The 17,656-nt window shown below is 28.6% G+C and overlaps 2 protein-coding genes across 2 annotated transcripts; one reads left to right on the top strand and one right to left on the bottom strand.

Annotated features, from left to right (window-relative positions):
• Positions 1-953: 953 nt before the first annotated feature.
• LOC111028916 (cysteine protease ATG4B-like) lies at positions 954-10,488 on the bottom strand. The gene is made up of 10 exons (XM_022307711.1): positions 10,343-10,488; positions 8,912-9,092; positions 7,970-8,134; positions 6,939-7,116; positions 6,788-6,867; positions 6,570-6,694; positions 5,450-5,528; positions 4,794-4,948; positions 1,971-2,160; positions 954-1,758 (listed from the first exon to the last, which is right to left on the bottom strand). Exons 1-10 carry the CDS (start codon positions 10,439-10,441, stop codon positions 1,697-1,699), a joined length of 1,314 nt encoding a protein of 437 aa, XP_022163403.1. The 5' UTR covers positions 10,442-10,488; the 3' UTR covers positions 954-1,696.
• A 4,259-nt stretch (positions 10,489-14,747) lies between these two features.
• LOC111028927 (vegetative cell wall protein gp1-like) lies at positions 14,748-16,537 on the top strand. The gene has a single exon (XM_022307728.1). The coding sequence runs from the start codon at positions 15,244-15,246 to the stop codon at positions 16,015-16,017; it is 774 nt and encodes a 257-aa protein (XP_022163420.1). The 5' UTR covers positions 14,748-15,243; the 3' UTR covers positions 16,018-16,537.
• Positions 16,538-17,656: the final 1,119 nt, after the last annotated feature.

The raw sequence follows: 17,656 nt of genomic DNA, 5'->3' as shown, positions 1-17,656 counted from the left end.
ATATAACTTCACTTTTTAATCAGAATAGTAACTATGTGACTATTAATCATTTAATTTTTTATTAGTTATAAACTTATAAATGATAAAAATGGTCATTTGATAAGCAATTCAAGTATAATTACTGTGTAGATATGGGTGTAGGTGTAATTTAAAAAACCATTTAAAAATAAAAGTTTGCTACCTAACAATAATTAACATATAGCATACAACAATTATTAAAACTATTAAAAATTAAAATATATTTGTGTTAATATGTAAAAAATTAAAAATACATAATAACACAAGTCCATCTGACTTATTCATAGAAAACATTCTCAGGTAAAAGAAAAGGTTATTTAAAATATTTTGTTTAACTAATTTTTTTTGTAATTTAAGGTGCAATTAGACACATGTTTTAACGATTAAAAAATGAATTGTGATGAATTAAAATTATTCATAAATACATATTTTATTTGAAAGTTGAAACAGTAATGCGTTATATTGTAGGAATCAATTATCAAGACATTTGTATTTTATTATTTTCATTATGTGGGAACCACCCAAAGTAGATATGTAATGTGTTATAACCGAAGTAATTCCATTACTTTCTTGTCACTACCCCAACACTAGTTTTGTACATCTTAAATAAAAATCTACAAGAAATATGCGAAAAGTTCTATTCTAACAAAAAAAAAATTGTAACAATGAGCAAAGCTACAATTAGTTATTAAAATCAGAATAATAAAAAAGATTTTTGAACAAACTACTTTCTAATCTTAACCTAATAATCAATACCTAGTTGTAGAATTATGTATCTACTTGATTTAATATTTCATCAAAAATTCCAATATAAAATACTGTTGATCTCCAATATAACTGTTGAGCCTAAATTATTATTATTTATACATAAATTCCAGAATACAGAATATTATATATCTAGGTAATGATAAATGAAAGTACATACAAAGAATAAATAAAATATATTTATTTTAATTTGGTTTCTTTTCATATAATTACAAGTTAAATTATTTATTTGTATTACACAATTCAACAATTGTTAGTAACACATTTTATTGCAGATATTTTATTGCTATACAGCAGCCAAGTTAAATAATGATTGATCGTATACTAACCAAACATATAACATACATAGAATAAAATAATATTATTTGGGACAAAAAAATAAGTTTAACATTCTTAATGTGTATAGGAAACAATTTGTTTCATTTTCTTTTGGGTAGTTAAGTATACATAAATATGATAAACTAAACATAACAGACTAGTTTAACATTAAGAGCTTTAATGCTGTAGTAGTTTCCTACATAAATCATATGAAAATTAAACAACAAAATCAATGATGATCGATCGTTTAGAAATCGTAAAATAAAAATTTGCACATCGCCAGTGTTTCAACGAGTTTGATAATTGATAAATCATACATCATATGTTGTAACAATAAAAATATATTTAATAACATAAAACATAACTGAAACTAATAATAAATTAAAAATATTATGATAATGATAATAATAATAAAAGAACATTTAATTGGAAAGGCAATGAAAACATATTCAATGTGACACCAACCATGAATAGTACTAAACATTATCTCTTCAGAAGTGAATAATATCATTTTTTGTTGTTTGCATAAATGTATGTATGCCATATATAAATACGAATGTTGAGAATTATTAAGAATCCTTTTAATTCATATATATCACAATAGTTCAAAATCGTCGTCTGAATCAGTTAGAAACTTTTTATCACTGAGTTCCAAGTCTGCAAAAAAAAATTAAATTAAATTCAAGTATTTTAGTTTATAATTTAACAGCAGGTTACTGCATCAACAATATCAACCATTTAGTGATCAAGAAAATCACCGCCATCTCACAATTTAACAAATATTTAAATACATATCTAATATGTATGGACACAATTTAACCTTCAACTTATTATTTTTATTGAACGAAGCACTTTAGGATATGACCTACCCGATAATGACACAGCAACGTTTTCAGACGAAGTGGACAGAGTTCCAGAGGTATCTAAATTCCAATCAGATGGCCGGTCATCACATATAGTGATTAGAGGTTGTGATGGTGAATGATCAGACTGCACCAAATGTACTTTTAGCTCATGACAAAGTGCATTAAAATCGTTTTCAGTCTGGCACATGAAACACTAAAATCACCACACATTAGAATATATTATTATATTATAGTTAAGTTTGAACATTTAATTTGTGTCCAAGAAAATAGTAATTTGTCACTTGTGTTCTATACTAATCTGTTACATTATTATAATTGTATGTATATATTTTTTTATTGATAAAATTACTCTTGGCAACATAAGAAAATAGGATACAAATATAAATTATTTACATTAAGAAATTATTATAAGTGATATTAAGTTTGTACATATTTATAGATTTTTTTTATATTTTGTTTTAAAGCTTCGCTTTTTTATGGTAACAGCAAGTGAGGATCTGTTGTACCCGAGATATTCTACAAAGAGTTCTGGAAGTTTTGTGATCGATCTTGTTTCGGAAAAAGAACACGACATTCCGTCATTATGGGCTTAATTGTATTTATATTATTGTATTGTTATACATTGAAACAACGTTATCTGTAGTGTAAATAAAGTGGGATATACTAAAATAAAAATTACTTTAACATATTGCTGCAAATCTTAAAAGAAAAAAAAATTCTTTCATTCAAAAATCTTAAAGAGAGTATAAGATCAATTAATATAAGCTTAAAAATTATTGATCACTAAATTATGACATGTTTTTTTTTTTACTTCTACCAATTCCACTTCAGGTTAGTAGGTACTTAGTTGGTAGTTTGGTACCTAACTAAAATACATTAAAGAATTTTAAGGGCTGTTAAAGTTAATGTTAACGGATACTTAACTGGAGGAATTCTACAGGTAATAAAATCTATTATTAGTTGGTTAATGTTAACTTTTATGTTTATGTTAATATTAAAAACTAATTGGACCAAGTCACAAAAAATAACAAAAAAGCTAGTGAGAATCACTAGTAACTCTTTTATCCAAGCACTTAATGATTGCAAAATTAAGTGCTTTAATCTGTGCTGCTATGCAAGATGAAATTGTATAAGAAATGAAAGAAAAGGAAAAATGCAGTGTTATGATTGTTAGTATTCAAGATGCAAGTACAATAGATCAACTAGCTTTTTGTTGCGTTCAGTAAGCGATCAATAGTATTGTATAAAAACGATTACCGAGTGTAATGATTTACCATCATGCTAGTGGAGTAGAGGTTTTCAATTTAGAAAAGATTAACTAAAAATCAATGATTTAGACAAAATAAATTATAACATATTAATTTGATGGAGCTGTTAACATGATACAATGGCATATTTGAAATAGAAATTGTTCTCAGTTTTGTCATGAATGAGTGTACATCAAAACAGCAAGTGGCTGAAGATATATTTTTAATAATTTGAGCAGATCAGACTGTTCTTAACTGATAAAAGAATGATACATTGGTAGAAAAAAATTCAGCATTATTTCTACTTAAAAACTTAAATCATTACTCAGTTAATAAATAATTAGAACTTATTTATTTAATAAAACCTATTAACTTTGATTCAATAAGACATTCATACTCAAAATATTAATTTATACTTAGTGATAATATATAACTTTTAATAAGTGGGTAAACTATTAATTTACTATGTTTTTCCTTAAAGGGACATTACACCGGCATGCACTGTCTCCATCTTAGAAATGCGCAAGATAGTAAATTTTAAACTCAGCAGATCACTTTTAGCTCTGTTAGTTTAAAAGTTAGAATGAATCGACCTTTTAAAAAATAGGTTAGATTTAACCAATTTGAAACTCCTCCAAAAACATAAGTTCAAGTATAATTGCATGTTTCATAAAATTGTATTAATAATATTTTACTACCCTCTGGTTGAGCCATGATATTTTATTGGTATAATTATTATATATTTTAATAATAATTGTCTTTCTATTACACTATCGATAACCAGTATCACAAAAACAAATACATTAATATAAGTTAATTTTAATTTCGTATAATTTGTTTTGTAAATTAAATAACTTGCATAATCATTGTCTTTGTTGTTAATGTATTTTTGTTTCGGTATGAGTATTATAAAGATCTCTTAACCAAACAGAAAGTAATTTTTCTAGTTCACTTGAATCCAAAATGTTGTTAGTTTTGTTCTTTTGACTATTCATTGTAAGTGTTAATCTCTGTTAATTTTTTTATTTATTTTTGTGAGCACTAATCGCGATACACTAAAAAGGGCCTCATGTGCGCTGACATAACTCAAAATATACTTAAGAAACTAAATATACCCTAGCCTCTGAAATATTTCTACAACATTTTTTCTTGTTACACTCTTGTGTTGAACATATTTTACTTCTATAGACTACATATATTCAGCAATGATATGCAAAAACCTAAGAATCCAGAACCTATATAGTTAATATTTTGAAGATCTGTAATACTGTAAAGTATGAACAGTACCAATGTTGACCCACTTTCTGTAAGTCATTGGTATTTTTTAGCTTAAATGTGTCTAAAAACTAAATATTATTTAGAAATAAAAAAATCATCAGAATTAAATTTAAGTATAATATCTCATATTTATCATATTGTAATTTGGGCTTATAAATGTCATGTACTATAAATACTATTTAGAAAATTGTTTTATGTGTATTAACTGTTTTCAGAAGTTATTTCATTTTTTTCTTGTGTATTTAAAGGTTATTTCAGACAATACACATGACTCTGAGAGTATAATCAAAAGACCACTTACGGCGGCAAGTGATGGGTCCATATTAAGGATTGGTAGTCTGTTAATTTGCTGGCAGTGATACGAATGATCAATTTTATGTTCGGTTTCTATATCTTTGTTCGGCAGCATTCCTATTTGTTGTGTCGTATGTGGATCCAAAAATATTATATCATTGCCTAATTTACAATAACAATGAAACTCATGTCAGCTAGCAAAAACCTATAGTTAAGAGGACGTTATACGGACATTTGTTATGTCCGTCTTACAACTGCCTAACATAGCAAATTTTACACTCAGCAGATAAATTTTAGATCTGCTAGTTAAACAATTGAAGAGTGAATTGATTTCTTATAAAATTTAAAGGTAAGATTATTATCTAGGGCATCTTATAGACTTTATATTATATTTTAATTTTAAAGCGTGTTATGAGTAATTTAGAATTGGAGGTAACTTACATTAATACATTTTAAAATACTCAAACTATGAGAAGCCCTATATTATAATCTTATTTTTAAATTGTATAAGAGGTCAATTCCCTCTAATTGTTTAACCAACAGATCTAAACGTGATCTGCAGAGCAAAAATTTACTAGTTAGGCACTTGTAATACGGAGACAACAAATGTCTGTGTAACGTCTTCTTAACAAAATTATAGACCAATTAAAATGATTTATATACCTACGAAACCTATAAAATATAGAGCGTGGTTAGGTCTACCACCAATCACACCCAAGGACTGTGGGAAAGTGAAACACATCTGAAACAAAAACATTTTTATTAGAATTGTAACTAACATTAAACCATATTGATAATAATACATAAAATATATGGAACTACAGTAAACATTGATCTATATAGTAGAAATTATTGAAATGCATTTTGGTAAACATTGGTAAAATCTAATATAATTTCTCAAAACAAATAAACTAATAAATTTAACTTCATAAGTTGTAAATTAAATCCATGATATATGTTGTAACATTTATAAATTGAAAAATATAATATATTTGCTATCATAATGCAGAAGCATCATAGTAATAAATACAATAAGTCATAACTCATAATATTACTCACCAATGCATTTCTAAGGAATTTTCACGTGGCGACAAAAAATATATTGCCAAAATAAATATTAAATTACAGTAAGATAGAACTATTTCATGCTCGCCCCTCATAATTATTAAAAATAAATATTAATGCTAGAAAGTAGAAGTAAATTGTAAAAGTTAATAAAAATAAGTTATAAATTATAATAAGAGGTATAATTTCAAAGAATATCTAATATTAAATAAATAATATGCATGGGGCGCAAGTAAAAGGGAATAGGTGAGACCTCTTTCAACCATAGCAATTATAGTCGTTTTAAAATTAAGTTGGCGATAATTTTTGTAGTTGTTGCAAAAGTTTTTAAAAATTTAACATTATTACAGTTATGATATAAATTACAAATTTATTTTTGTCTACTAAAAACTACTAACAAAAAATCATTACACAGTATATTATAATATAACATTAATTTTTACTAAATTTTTTTATAACTATTATTTTTTTGTAATTTGTATTATAACTATAGTTTTAAAAACTTTTTTATGACTACAAACATTTTAGTAAAAAATAATGATATACTATATTGTTAGAAACCGCAACTAATTTACTTTTAAAGCAATTAAAATGGTTTTGATTAAACAGGTATTAGGGCCAAAACACATAGTCAACCGAGTGACAAAATATTTTCACTCAGCAACTTTTGTGTCGCCCAGCGTACTAATTATGCACTAATAAATGCACTGTTACTCACTTTAACACCTTGAACATAAGCAGGGTTGATTGTACTTATTCCTAAACGTAGTGGAATTACTAATACCAAAGGTTTCCAAATTTGTTTACTAGAGTTAGTTTGTTCCATCACAGTACATAATTTTTCTAAAAAACAAATAATTAAGTACTGTTTAAAAAAAAAAAAAAATGTTTTATCAACTTAAAACAAGATATCAATCATAAATATTATGTACTCACTGACTTCATTAATGACTAGTGTGTTGTCTAATGCTACATGGAAAACAAGAGAGCTCAATTCATCCATAGTGGCTAATTTTCTACACAATAACAAGACAAATATTATATAAATTGTTAAATCAAGTATTTTTTCATTCGAAAGAATACTCACTTTAACACTTGAGCTATTGTGTTTGGACCAAACCACTCGCCAACTTGCTTACCATGAGATACACCCATAAGAGCTATCTGATGAATTGAATAGGGTGCAGATCGCTTGTCTTCAAACATTCTTAAAATTTTTAAGTAATCTATATCCCTCTTATCTGGATCCCAGCGCCAATCTCTACCTAAAAAAGTTTATTTTTTAAGTACATTTATAAGTAAATATTAAACATTATTATTTCATTTAAAATCATATTAATATATTATATATAATATATAAAAATGAATATAAATAAAAACTTATATTGCATCAATTAAATTCTCTATTTACATCAAAATTATAAGCATTTTTTTTTTATTGTCATTATGAAATACAATAGTAAAACACGGCTAAAAAACAGTTAGAGGGTAGTAGTTAATCAATTACATTGGAAATTACTGCCATGTATGCATTTTTCAGTGATATACCTTTACCTACTCATGAGTTACTAAAAGACCAGAACTAACCAGTTTCAATAACGACCTCAAGAGTCGATAGACCTGCATTTACCATTAGACCTTTAATCCTAAACAACCATGAATTAACCAGTTTCAGATTGGACTCAAGGAATGTGGTTAAGAAGTGTGTCTACTCAAACAGAAACAGACAAAATAAGGCATGGAAAAGATTTAATATAAAAGATTTACCCAGACAATATCAGACAATATCAGCAATGCTTACTCTAACCTTAAACGCATGCTAAGTCTCTACTTAAGTATGAATTGCTTATCAATTTTGAAATGAATGTTGTGTAAAAACTAAGTAGCTAAAATTTTAGCCATAACTGTTTATACATTAATATCAACACAACTAACTTATTTAATAGAGATTTTAGAATATATTAAATAGCTAATAGGGGCATTACATACAACATACTTTGCGCCAATTTGAATATTTTTATAAATTAAATATTATTAACTAGAAAACAGTTTGGTCTGTGCATTATGATATTTTATGTAGTGAATGTTAAGTTACATTTAAATACTTAGATAACTCACCAAGATGTAAAAATATTAGAGCTTGACCAATAACCATCTGTCCACATCGTAACATACATCCCCAACCTCTGTCAGAGGTGAAATTTGTATTGCCAATTTGAACAAAACCTTTCCGATAAGTAAACCATAATCTGGATTGAATATCATTCCGAATTTGTTGTAAATCTGCACATAATAAATAAATATACATAATAATATTATAAAAATGCTAAACAATATTGGGGACTTTTAATGCTTTTAAAATTGGTCAAAGTAATTTTTGCAAACTAATATAAATAATTTTATTTTGGACCAAAAGTCCTATAATTTGAATAAAAACAATTATTTTACAGTTAGTTTTTTGTTTTGATTCTGAAAAGTAACAGTAATTAAACACTAGTCAATTGAATCCTTCCTCATAATGAATAGAAATGTTTATTTGCGAATTAAGTACATTATAAATCTAAATTTACAACATGTTTTAAAAATGATTAGTTTTAATATATTAATATGTATAGTCTATAATATATGAATTTACTCTAATGTTAACTATAAAGTATAAATAAATTAGTAAGACTCTAATATTTAGATTTACTGCAATCCATGTGTAAGATAGAGACAACGTATGTAGGTGGAGTGTCTCTTAGAAATTCAATGTAAATAATAAATTGAACGTAGAAGGAAACCAAAAGAAATTCTCAATTTGATGAAGTACTTAATTAAAGCCAGATCACAATGTTTTAAGGTTTAATAATACCTGAAGCTTAACATAATAATTATAATTTATAAAAATAACATTATTATAAAAAAAAATATTTTCAGAATTATTTAGGTAGGTACTCATCAGGTTACTTTTTTGTAACAAGAAATTATACCAATAAAAACATAATATTATAATTTCTCAGAGGAAAGGATATTTTTGTATTTATTAAAATAAAAAAATAAAGTATAACTTTTAATTACCAATAATTGTACTATATTTTTTTCCTAATATCCACACGGGATCAACTGTTTGCGGTATATCTTCCAAATCCATGAGACTTGATTCGTGTGTCAAATAAGCTTCTAACATCAAGTCCATACTTATTCTATTCAAGATCTTACGACTATGTTTTTGAATTAATTGCTTCCAATCCATGCATGTCTAGATCAAAAATACAATTTAAGAACCATGTATCAATGATTTTACAGTTAAAAACAAAATTGTTAAAATAGCATTACTAAGTTAAAGATAATCAATAATCTGGTTGTTATTATGTTTTTCAATAAAAGAAAGGTATTTACTAACTGAATAACTATGATTGGTTCGGTATAAATTATTACCATGGAGAAAACCATTTAACAAATACAGTTAGTTATTTTTAAAATATGAAGGTGTAAAAAATGTTATCTAACTTATAGGTATAAAATAACTGTCATTTAGTGACAGAATCAGCTAGGTTAAGTTCACCAAATTTATTAATTTATCTTGATATACTTAATGTTTAATTAACATAATAATTATTTGCACAATAGATGAGTAATTGTTTTAAAATGCATCAATAATTAAGATAATCACAGAATACCTTAAAATGAATTAAACATTTTTTTATGATGGTAAATAATTGGTTATTATTGTTTGGTTCAGTAAATTGTATTTAATAATATAATATAAAAAAGAAACTATAAAAATGTCAATGGACATCTTTCCTGAGATAGAAGCTTGGTGAAAATAATGAGATAATGTCATAATATATTAGGTGTACTATATTTGTATTTATAGGTAATCTATTTATTCAAATGCTACAATTAAAAATAATAATAATAATTTTTTGGTTATTGAATTGGTTTGGTATTTTCATTTAGTACCTACCTAATGAGCAATTATATTTTTAATTTATGGTTAATATGGTATAAACATATCTGAAGTACACCTTAAAATGTTGGAAAAGTCAATCTTGAATAGACTTCAAATCTGTTTTCAGAATTCTTATTGCTTCATTAAGAGGATGCCATACCCGCATTCTTCGTCTCAGTCTTACAAACACATAACACAGCACATTCTACGTTCTGAATAACAAATTTAACTCTGTTATGTTTAATCTTAGAGTGAATTGACCTATGATCAAATTTAGTGGTAAGAATATTATATACTCATAACTTCCTTTAAAATTGAAGTATACAAAAAAAACCTAGGTCATCGACTAGATAATATTCTTACAACTAAATTTGAATTTAGGTCAATTCACCCAAAGATTAAACTTAACAGAGTTAAACTAATTATTCAGAACATAGAATTTGCTATGTTATGTGTTTGAAAGACTGAGACAAAACATACGGGTATGGCATCTTCTTAAATACTTTATCAAATCAATCGATAATCGATAAGTTGGAAATATAACAGGTTTAAATTACTTGAACATGTGTTAGGCAAACACAAAAAGTGACCGCTTCCAATCCTCGTAACTTATCTATATTACAATATAATATTATACACCTTATAAAGTTGTTCATATATTGCTTTGTAATTCAAATATTTAATAATCAAAATGGTTCATCAGACTTATATGACTTATATTACTTATATGAGGTACTTTTTTAATAATAAAACTAAACTTTAGAAAAGTGTTTAGGAATACAAATCTTTTATAATAAGTTGTAAAATTTTTCATAAGATTAATTCATTACAAACTTATAATTTAAAATTAATAAATAAATAGAAACAAAAATAAGAAAATTAATATAATGTACCTATTTCAAAATGTATTTGCAAAGCTGTGTATTTTAAAACACTGTTGCAACAATTTAATGTTGTAACAATTAAACAAACAAATTAGAAAGTGAAGTTTTATGTGCAACTTTTATGCCTAGGTATTGACGTTCAATGAAAAACACTTAACATACATGCACTTCAAGAGGTCTTATCAGGTGTACTATTTAATAATTATTTTTGAAATCTATATGAAAATAGTAATTATATATTAATCAAAAAGGAGAGGTACTGCTTGTCTTACCAATTAAATACGATTGCATGCAAGCCCAGCAAAATCTGTAATATTTTATAATGACCAAAACAAAATATCATATTTAAGTGAAAAATGGTTAGAGTACCTACTTATGAAGTAGAAGAGTCTGATTTAGTTTCTTTAAAAATCATTTCTTTCCTAAGATCTTTCTATGAAATGTATATAAATTCCTCGCAAAAATCAGGAACATAATATATTTTATTACTGGTTTAATTATTAGTAACACTTATGTAATTGAATATTTCTAAAAAATATAGGTAGGCACCTCTCTAATTTGTATATAGATTTTTTTATTCAACTTATAAGTTATGCTGTTATAGGTACCTAGTTATATTTGTGTATACTATTAAGTGTATGTCAAGTATAAGTAGGTTTAACATACTATGTATACCAACATATTATATAGTTGCATTAATATTTAATACACCTAAATTATGTACCTAATATTTGGTGCTTGTCTAATTTTTTATAGGAATAGTTTAATTGATTTAAAAAAAAAAAGTTTTGCCTTTTAAAATATTGCAAAAGTCAGTCCAACAAATAGCAAGTTATTATCTTTAAATAGGTACCAATATGGTTGGACTATACATTGATGAGAGTAAATTAAATTATATTTTGTTAGCTAGTTCTTATGTGAAACATAACATGTTGTTGATAATGTTTTTTGAAGAACTATATTGTTATTGTCAAATGGAGAAAGGGTATATGAGAAACTAGGTGCCCTAATATCTTGGCTATTAATTATATCTTTGATTTGAGTAAATATATGTCAATTTTTGTTAAAAATGGGACCAGTATTTTATTGCAGACACTTAATTTGTAGGAAATAAGCTATGTCAAAATAAAAAGTGCACAAAAATGTTAGTCTCAACTGGCGTTAGTAATTGCATCAGTAATGTAATGAATTCACAGCGAGCAGCCACAGTATAGGTACAAAAGTTCAAAACAAAAGTGCAACAAAAATTAAGCTTGTAGGTAGGTGTACTTACGGTGAGTTGAGAATGTATACGTCCAAATATGCACCCCTTGCAATTATATAATAATATAGCAATGACAACAACAACAAAAAGCGATATTCATGCGACGTGTAATATATTATTATTTAGTGTGCCCGGTGCGGAGACGATTTCGACCGACGGCCAGCCGAATATCCGTCGGTGACGATGGTCGCCGATCGGTGGGCCGAAAGTCATAATACCCACTATATAATATATTATGTTATGCTTTATTTGGTAGGTGTACCTATCGGACGAATCGGTCGATGAACAACAACGAGCTGTGTCTGCTATCTAAGAGTCACGACAGAATACGGCTTCCGCGTTCGGACATCGACGACGACGGCGAGTCGACGACAAACGTCCTTCTGGGCGGCGCGTCCTAATAATACGTAGGTAGGTACTAACACATCTATTCTGACGGACGACGCGGACAGAAGTCGCCGAGAGTGATTCAACAATGACGACGACGACGACGACAATATTTTATTATTATTATTTCGTACGAACAGTCGACGGTTTCGTCGAGGTCGATCGGATGGGCGGAGAGGTGGTACACGCATACGACTGTGGGTACGATAAGAATACGGCGACGACGACGACGTCGTTATTATTATTATTTAATTATTTATAATATGATATATTTTGTTTTTGGCAAACCGTTCATACGCCATGATAATACTAGAATAATAATAATTACAATATTTGATACGGATACATCAAACAATATTACACCCGTTTAATTATTTATTGTTGTTATTATCGTAAAAATAGGTTTTGAGCGAGTGATAAGAACGCACTCGATGTGTTGTCAGCTCAAAAGTGCAGCGGTTGCAGCTGCAGCAGCTGACACAGGAAACTGTGACAGGACGTGCGTACAACTTACTGCGTACGATGCACTCTGATACAGTCCACTGCGCATGCGTTGTCGGTCGTTCGCGGATTCTTATGCCTACTACCTTTATACGGTTTTCGCGTTTTTTGCCGCGCCAACGGTATGCGGTTTTTGTCCTTCTCTTTTTTTTACCCGTTTTGTCGGTCGACCTCCTTGCAACACAACGCATAATATACATTCGTTAATATAATAATGAATAATATAATATTTTATTTTGTAAGGATAGGTATGACTCGTAGGTTGCAAGTTTCCAAAGTACTTAACCACTATTGTCGTCATTATAAAAATTATAAGTAATTATTGTAATCGTTGTACATTTGTACAAATAGTTTATGATTAAATGTATCATCATACAATGAATGTTATAACTTATAAGTAACAACTTATAATAATATAATATAACTACTCATATCATGTGTTTTCTATGTAGCGATTTAGGTAGGTAGGTACACAACATTGTAACAATACACAATAGGATAAGTCAAAGTTCATTATTATATCCATGGTCATTTTTACGTAATAAGAGGGTGAGAGCATATAGAGAGGAGTGGAAGTCGAGGAGTGCAAATCCGGCACCCAAGGATAACTGCCCTCCTTCCTTCCACAATCCTATTACTGCTAAATTATACTACAAAATATATTAAACTAAATAAATCGTTTATAATAGCCTATTATATAACCTATAGGTAGGTATTACTCGTATATTGACAAAAAAATTGACTATATTTTTAATATAGGTAAATGTATAATATTATAAATTATACTATAATCTCTTCATACAGTTAATCATTTCTCACATAATAGATACTTTTAAAAATATTTTGATTTGTTTTAAGCTGTTGATGGACATTTTCAATTTTGGTTTTTTTCGTTTTTTTCGTATAAATGTCAAAAAATATGTATTGGTTGGGTCAAAAAGCATGACAATTTAACATAAAACGCTTGATATATTGTTACAATAGCGGTTGAAAAATATTACAAATACATAGGCACGATTTTCTTTTTATGACAGGTAATAAAAACACAAAAGTTCCAAATTTCTAAAATTATTATTTTATTAATTAGATTCAACAAAATAACTAGAACGGTTTAATGAAAAATCGTTATTTTGACATTTTATGTCTTTACTTTAGCACATTAAAATAAAAAACCGGTACGAAAAAGTGTTCACCAAAAAGTGTCCACGAAAAGTGTTACCTACCATAAGTGTTATTCATGTCCCTGTCGAATGGCACAACTTTGAGAGAAACAAAAAGGAAATGAACAATAAGGAAAGACATAAAATGTCCCAATATGTTGCAGACTCGTATGCAAGCGTTTTTTTTTTGTTTGAATATAAGCCAATTACGTCAAAATATGATAAAAAATTGATGCTCATATAATAGGCTCTCCAAAATGTTTTTTTGAAATGTCACCATAATTTATAAACCGAAGAGGGACCTATTGTAATGTATTTTAAGCCTTTTTTTGTCTAGAAAAAATATATCTTAATATCTGCACTAAATTCTAGTTGAATTCTAATACATCGATCATGACTGTAGTGACCTATTCAATGAGGAAGTCAGGAGGTATACTCAATATAGCATAGTGACTTCCTCTGTTTTTTTTATACCACTACCTATTGAGTATTCACACTACTTACTAAATTATTATTTTAGTATTATTTTGAAAGAGATACATATGAGGACTAAAATACAAAAAAAAAATACTATATATAAGTGTTATAGAGTACATTTCCCTCATTTAATATTGAAACTCTAGGATTGCTATTGCACTTATAATATAGTTTCAGACTTAATAAGGTATTTAAAATACCTTCTGTACATTATTATAGTTAAAATAAGTTTGAAGTGTTTAACCATAGTCTACAACAATATTGTTCTATTTAACTCGTCTTCTACATTTATACAGCTGTAAACTATATAATATATATATACTATATACACGTCGTGTAATATTAATTTAAATATATACAGTACACTAGTACAGGATTTATCCAGCACCTAAAATCTAGGTTATCCAGACCCTAGTTTCTAAAATTACCACGCCACACCGTAGCCATTTTACAGTAAAACACTTTGACATCGCCGTTACAAACCTTAAGGCACCTCTACTAGAGTGCCTTTAAAAATAGTCTACAAACCACAAACGTAATTTCAAAAATTGTTTGCATTTTTGCACGTGTTTAGATTCGTGGCGGAGAGAAATGAATAATATCATACCGTTAAATCTTGGCATTCTATATAAAATACAAAATAGTATGTTGCTATAGGAATATTATGTGTGATACATAAAAAAAACAAGCGAATTACCAATATAAAACGACATTAGCTAGACAATCGAACGAAATTCACTATATACCCAACACTAACACCCCTAAAAAGTTTAACGACCTGAACGATGGGACAAAATGAGCAGTCGTGCAAGTCGATCCGATGCTGTTGCAAACTGATATCAAAAGTCGAGGAAAAACCGGCCGCCCCGGTGGTGGCAACGAAACCGCGGAATAATGGCTGCGGTGGTCGAGCGGAACGCCCTGCACAAATGAGTCTATGTGATTTCTTGAAAACTCAACCGATCCCGGATTGGATCAAAGTGAATGATTTGCGTCAGCAACAGCAACCGAACCAGCAGCGTCCAATGCAACCCTGCGCGCCCGACCAACCGAAAGCAAGTTCCACCTCTGAAGACGTGCAATCGTCGCAGATCATCATCAACTTCGGGACGGTCGTGACCAACGGACCGTGCAAGCAAGACTCGTGTCAGCAGACCGATCCAGAAGTCCAGCAAAAAGTATGTCCGATCATCGTCAGTCCTGCACCGGCTAAACCTTCGATGCCCTGCAACTGTCCACCAGCTAAACCTTCGATGTCCAAATGCCCACCGGCCGATCGTCCGGCGTTCAAATGTCCACCGGCCGAACGTCCGACGTCCAAATGTCCACCGGCCGATCGTCCGACGTCCAAATGTATACCGGCCGATCGGTCGACGTCCAAATGTCCACCGGCCAATCGTTCATCCGTCGGTCCTGTACACGCAACACAACCTCCGGCTGCGCCTGCCCGTGACCGTTGCAGTCGGGAAAAAGCGGCTGTCTCGAGTCCACCACCGAAAACCTGTCCCGAATCAACAGTCAAAAAGGATAAATGTGCTTGCAACTGTCACTCGAACTAGACTATACTGAAACTGGAAAACACATTACGGCAATGAGAAAAAATAATCACTATTCCCACGTATCTCACTATAGTGAGGTCGTCGACAAACGAAGAACGTAACACTCTATAATCAAAATTATATTATACTCGATTTCAAAATACTCATTATATGATATTAAAGTTTTTACATTGATCACGTCAGTCCTTCATAGGTCTCTAGCAGTATTGGTCTTTCTCTATTGGTAAGTATCGTTAAACTCGAGTGCTCTTTTATAATTTCCAGTATACTTTTTTCGGGTACGGTGAACAACTTCCAAAGACTCGTTGTAGCAAACACGGTTTGTATTAAAGATGTTATATTATCATACCTATATACAAGCAATTTTATCGGTAAATTGAGCCACTCGGCGATTTATCTGAGGTGTAGCCGTGTAGTTTCTGTGTGTTTGGGAGTATGAGACCATCAATATAAATTATAATTTTATTAGGTATAATAAGTAACAACTAATAACGAATATTTATTCGATCGACAGACATGAGTATAGTTGCATGACATATGGACGACGAAACAAAACCAATGTTATAACTTATATGCTATGATTTATAAGCTTAAACGTGGGCGGATAGGCCATTTTTGGCCTACCAGGCAATTTTAAAAAGGGGCCCCACATGAAAAAAAAGTTGCTCGCAAGTACAGTATTAGATGAATTATATTACCTACAATATCAAAACAAAACATTGAACGTGTATGATTTGTCTGTTATGGCAATATTAACATCTAGAAAATCTATAAAATATATTATAACAACATCTATATTCTATTATCAATTGACAATTAAGTACATCTAATTATAAAAGTTTAGTGTTTAAGTTAGGCTTTTACACTTTAAAAATAATAATGTTGAAAATTATAAATGTAATAGACACATTAAGAAACACAATTTGTGTTTTAAAAATATTAGAAAATTTATTTGACAACCCCTACTTATTTTATACTGCTGATTGCTATTAAGTGTAAAAATTATACTAAGATACCTATAAAATATAGTTTCTTTTAGTTAATATTCTACATGAATACATGATTATATTACAATTATCGTAATAATTAATAAGCACCTATTTTATATACTTAGTGATGGGCCGCAACTAATAAAAACTAACGAATAATTATTCGATACCTAGTTTTTCCAAATAAGTTATTCGAATAATCCTTACGACAAATATTTGAATTATTATTCGAATATATTTTCAAAAGCAAATTCGATCTAGTAAGTACTTTTGGTAGATCAAAATTAAAAATCCTCCAGTACTTTTAAAATAATTGGGGGAAAAAAAGAAAATTTGTCAAAATTGTTTGGTAACCTTGGTTAAACTGTCTTCACTTCAATTGTATTTGATTAGTTTGAGTTTTTTTCCTACAAATGTCAATAAAAAATTATTTGTTCGGTTAAAAAGATAAAAATGTAATAGGTATATACTATATAAGTTTTTATTATACCTAAAATATTAACGATACATAGGAATGATTATTGTTTATAAGCATTTAAAGTTCAAATGTTGACAAAACCACAGTGTTAATTAATAATTTGTAGTTCAAAACTTAAAAAATATAAGATTATAATATAAAATAATATAATATTTCAAATTTGAAATTTCTT

This window comes from Myzus persicae, unplaced genomic scaffold (genome assembly GCF_001856785.1).
Source record: "Myzus persicae strain clone G006 unplaced genomic scaffold, MPER_G0061.0, whole genome shotgun sequence".
Classification (NCBI taxonomy): domain Eukaryota; kingdom Metazoa; phylum Arthropoda; class Insecta; order Hemiptera; family Aphididae; genus Myzus; species Myzus persicae.
The sequence above is the reverse complement of the archived record's forward strand: the minus strand, read 5'-3'. Positions and strand labels throughout refer to the sequence as shown.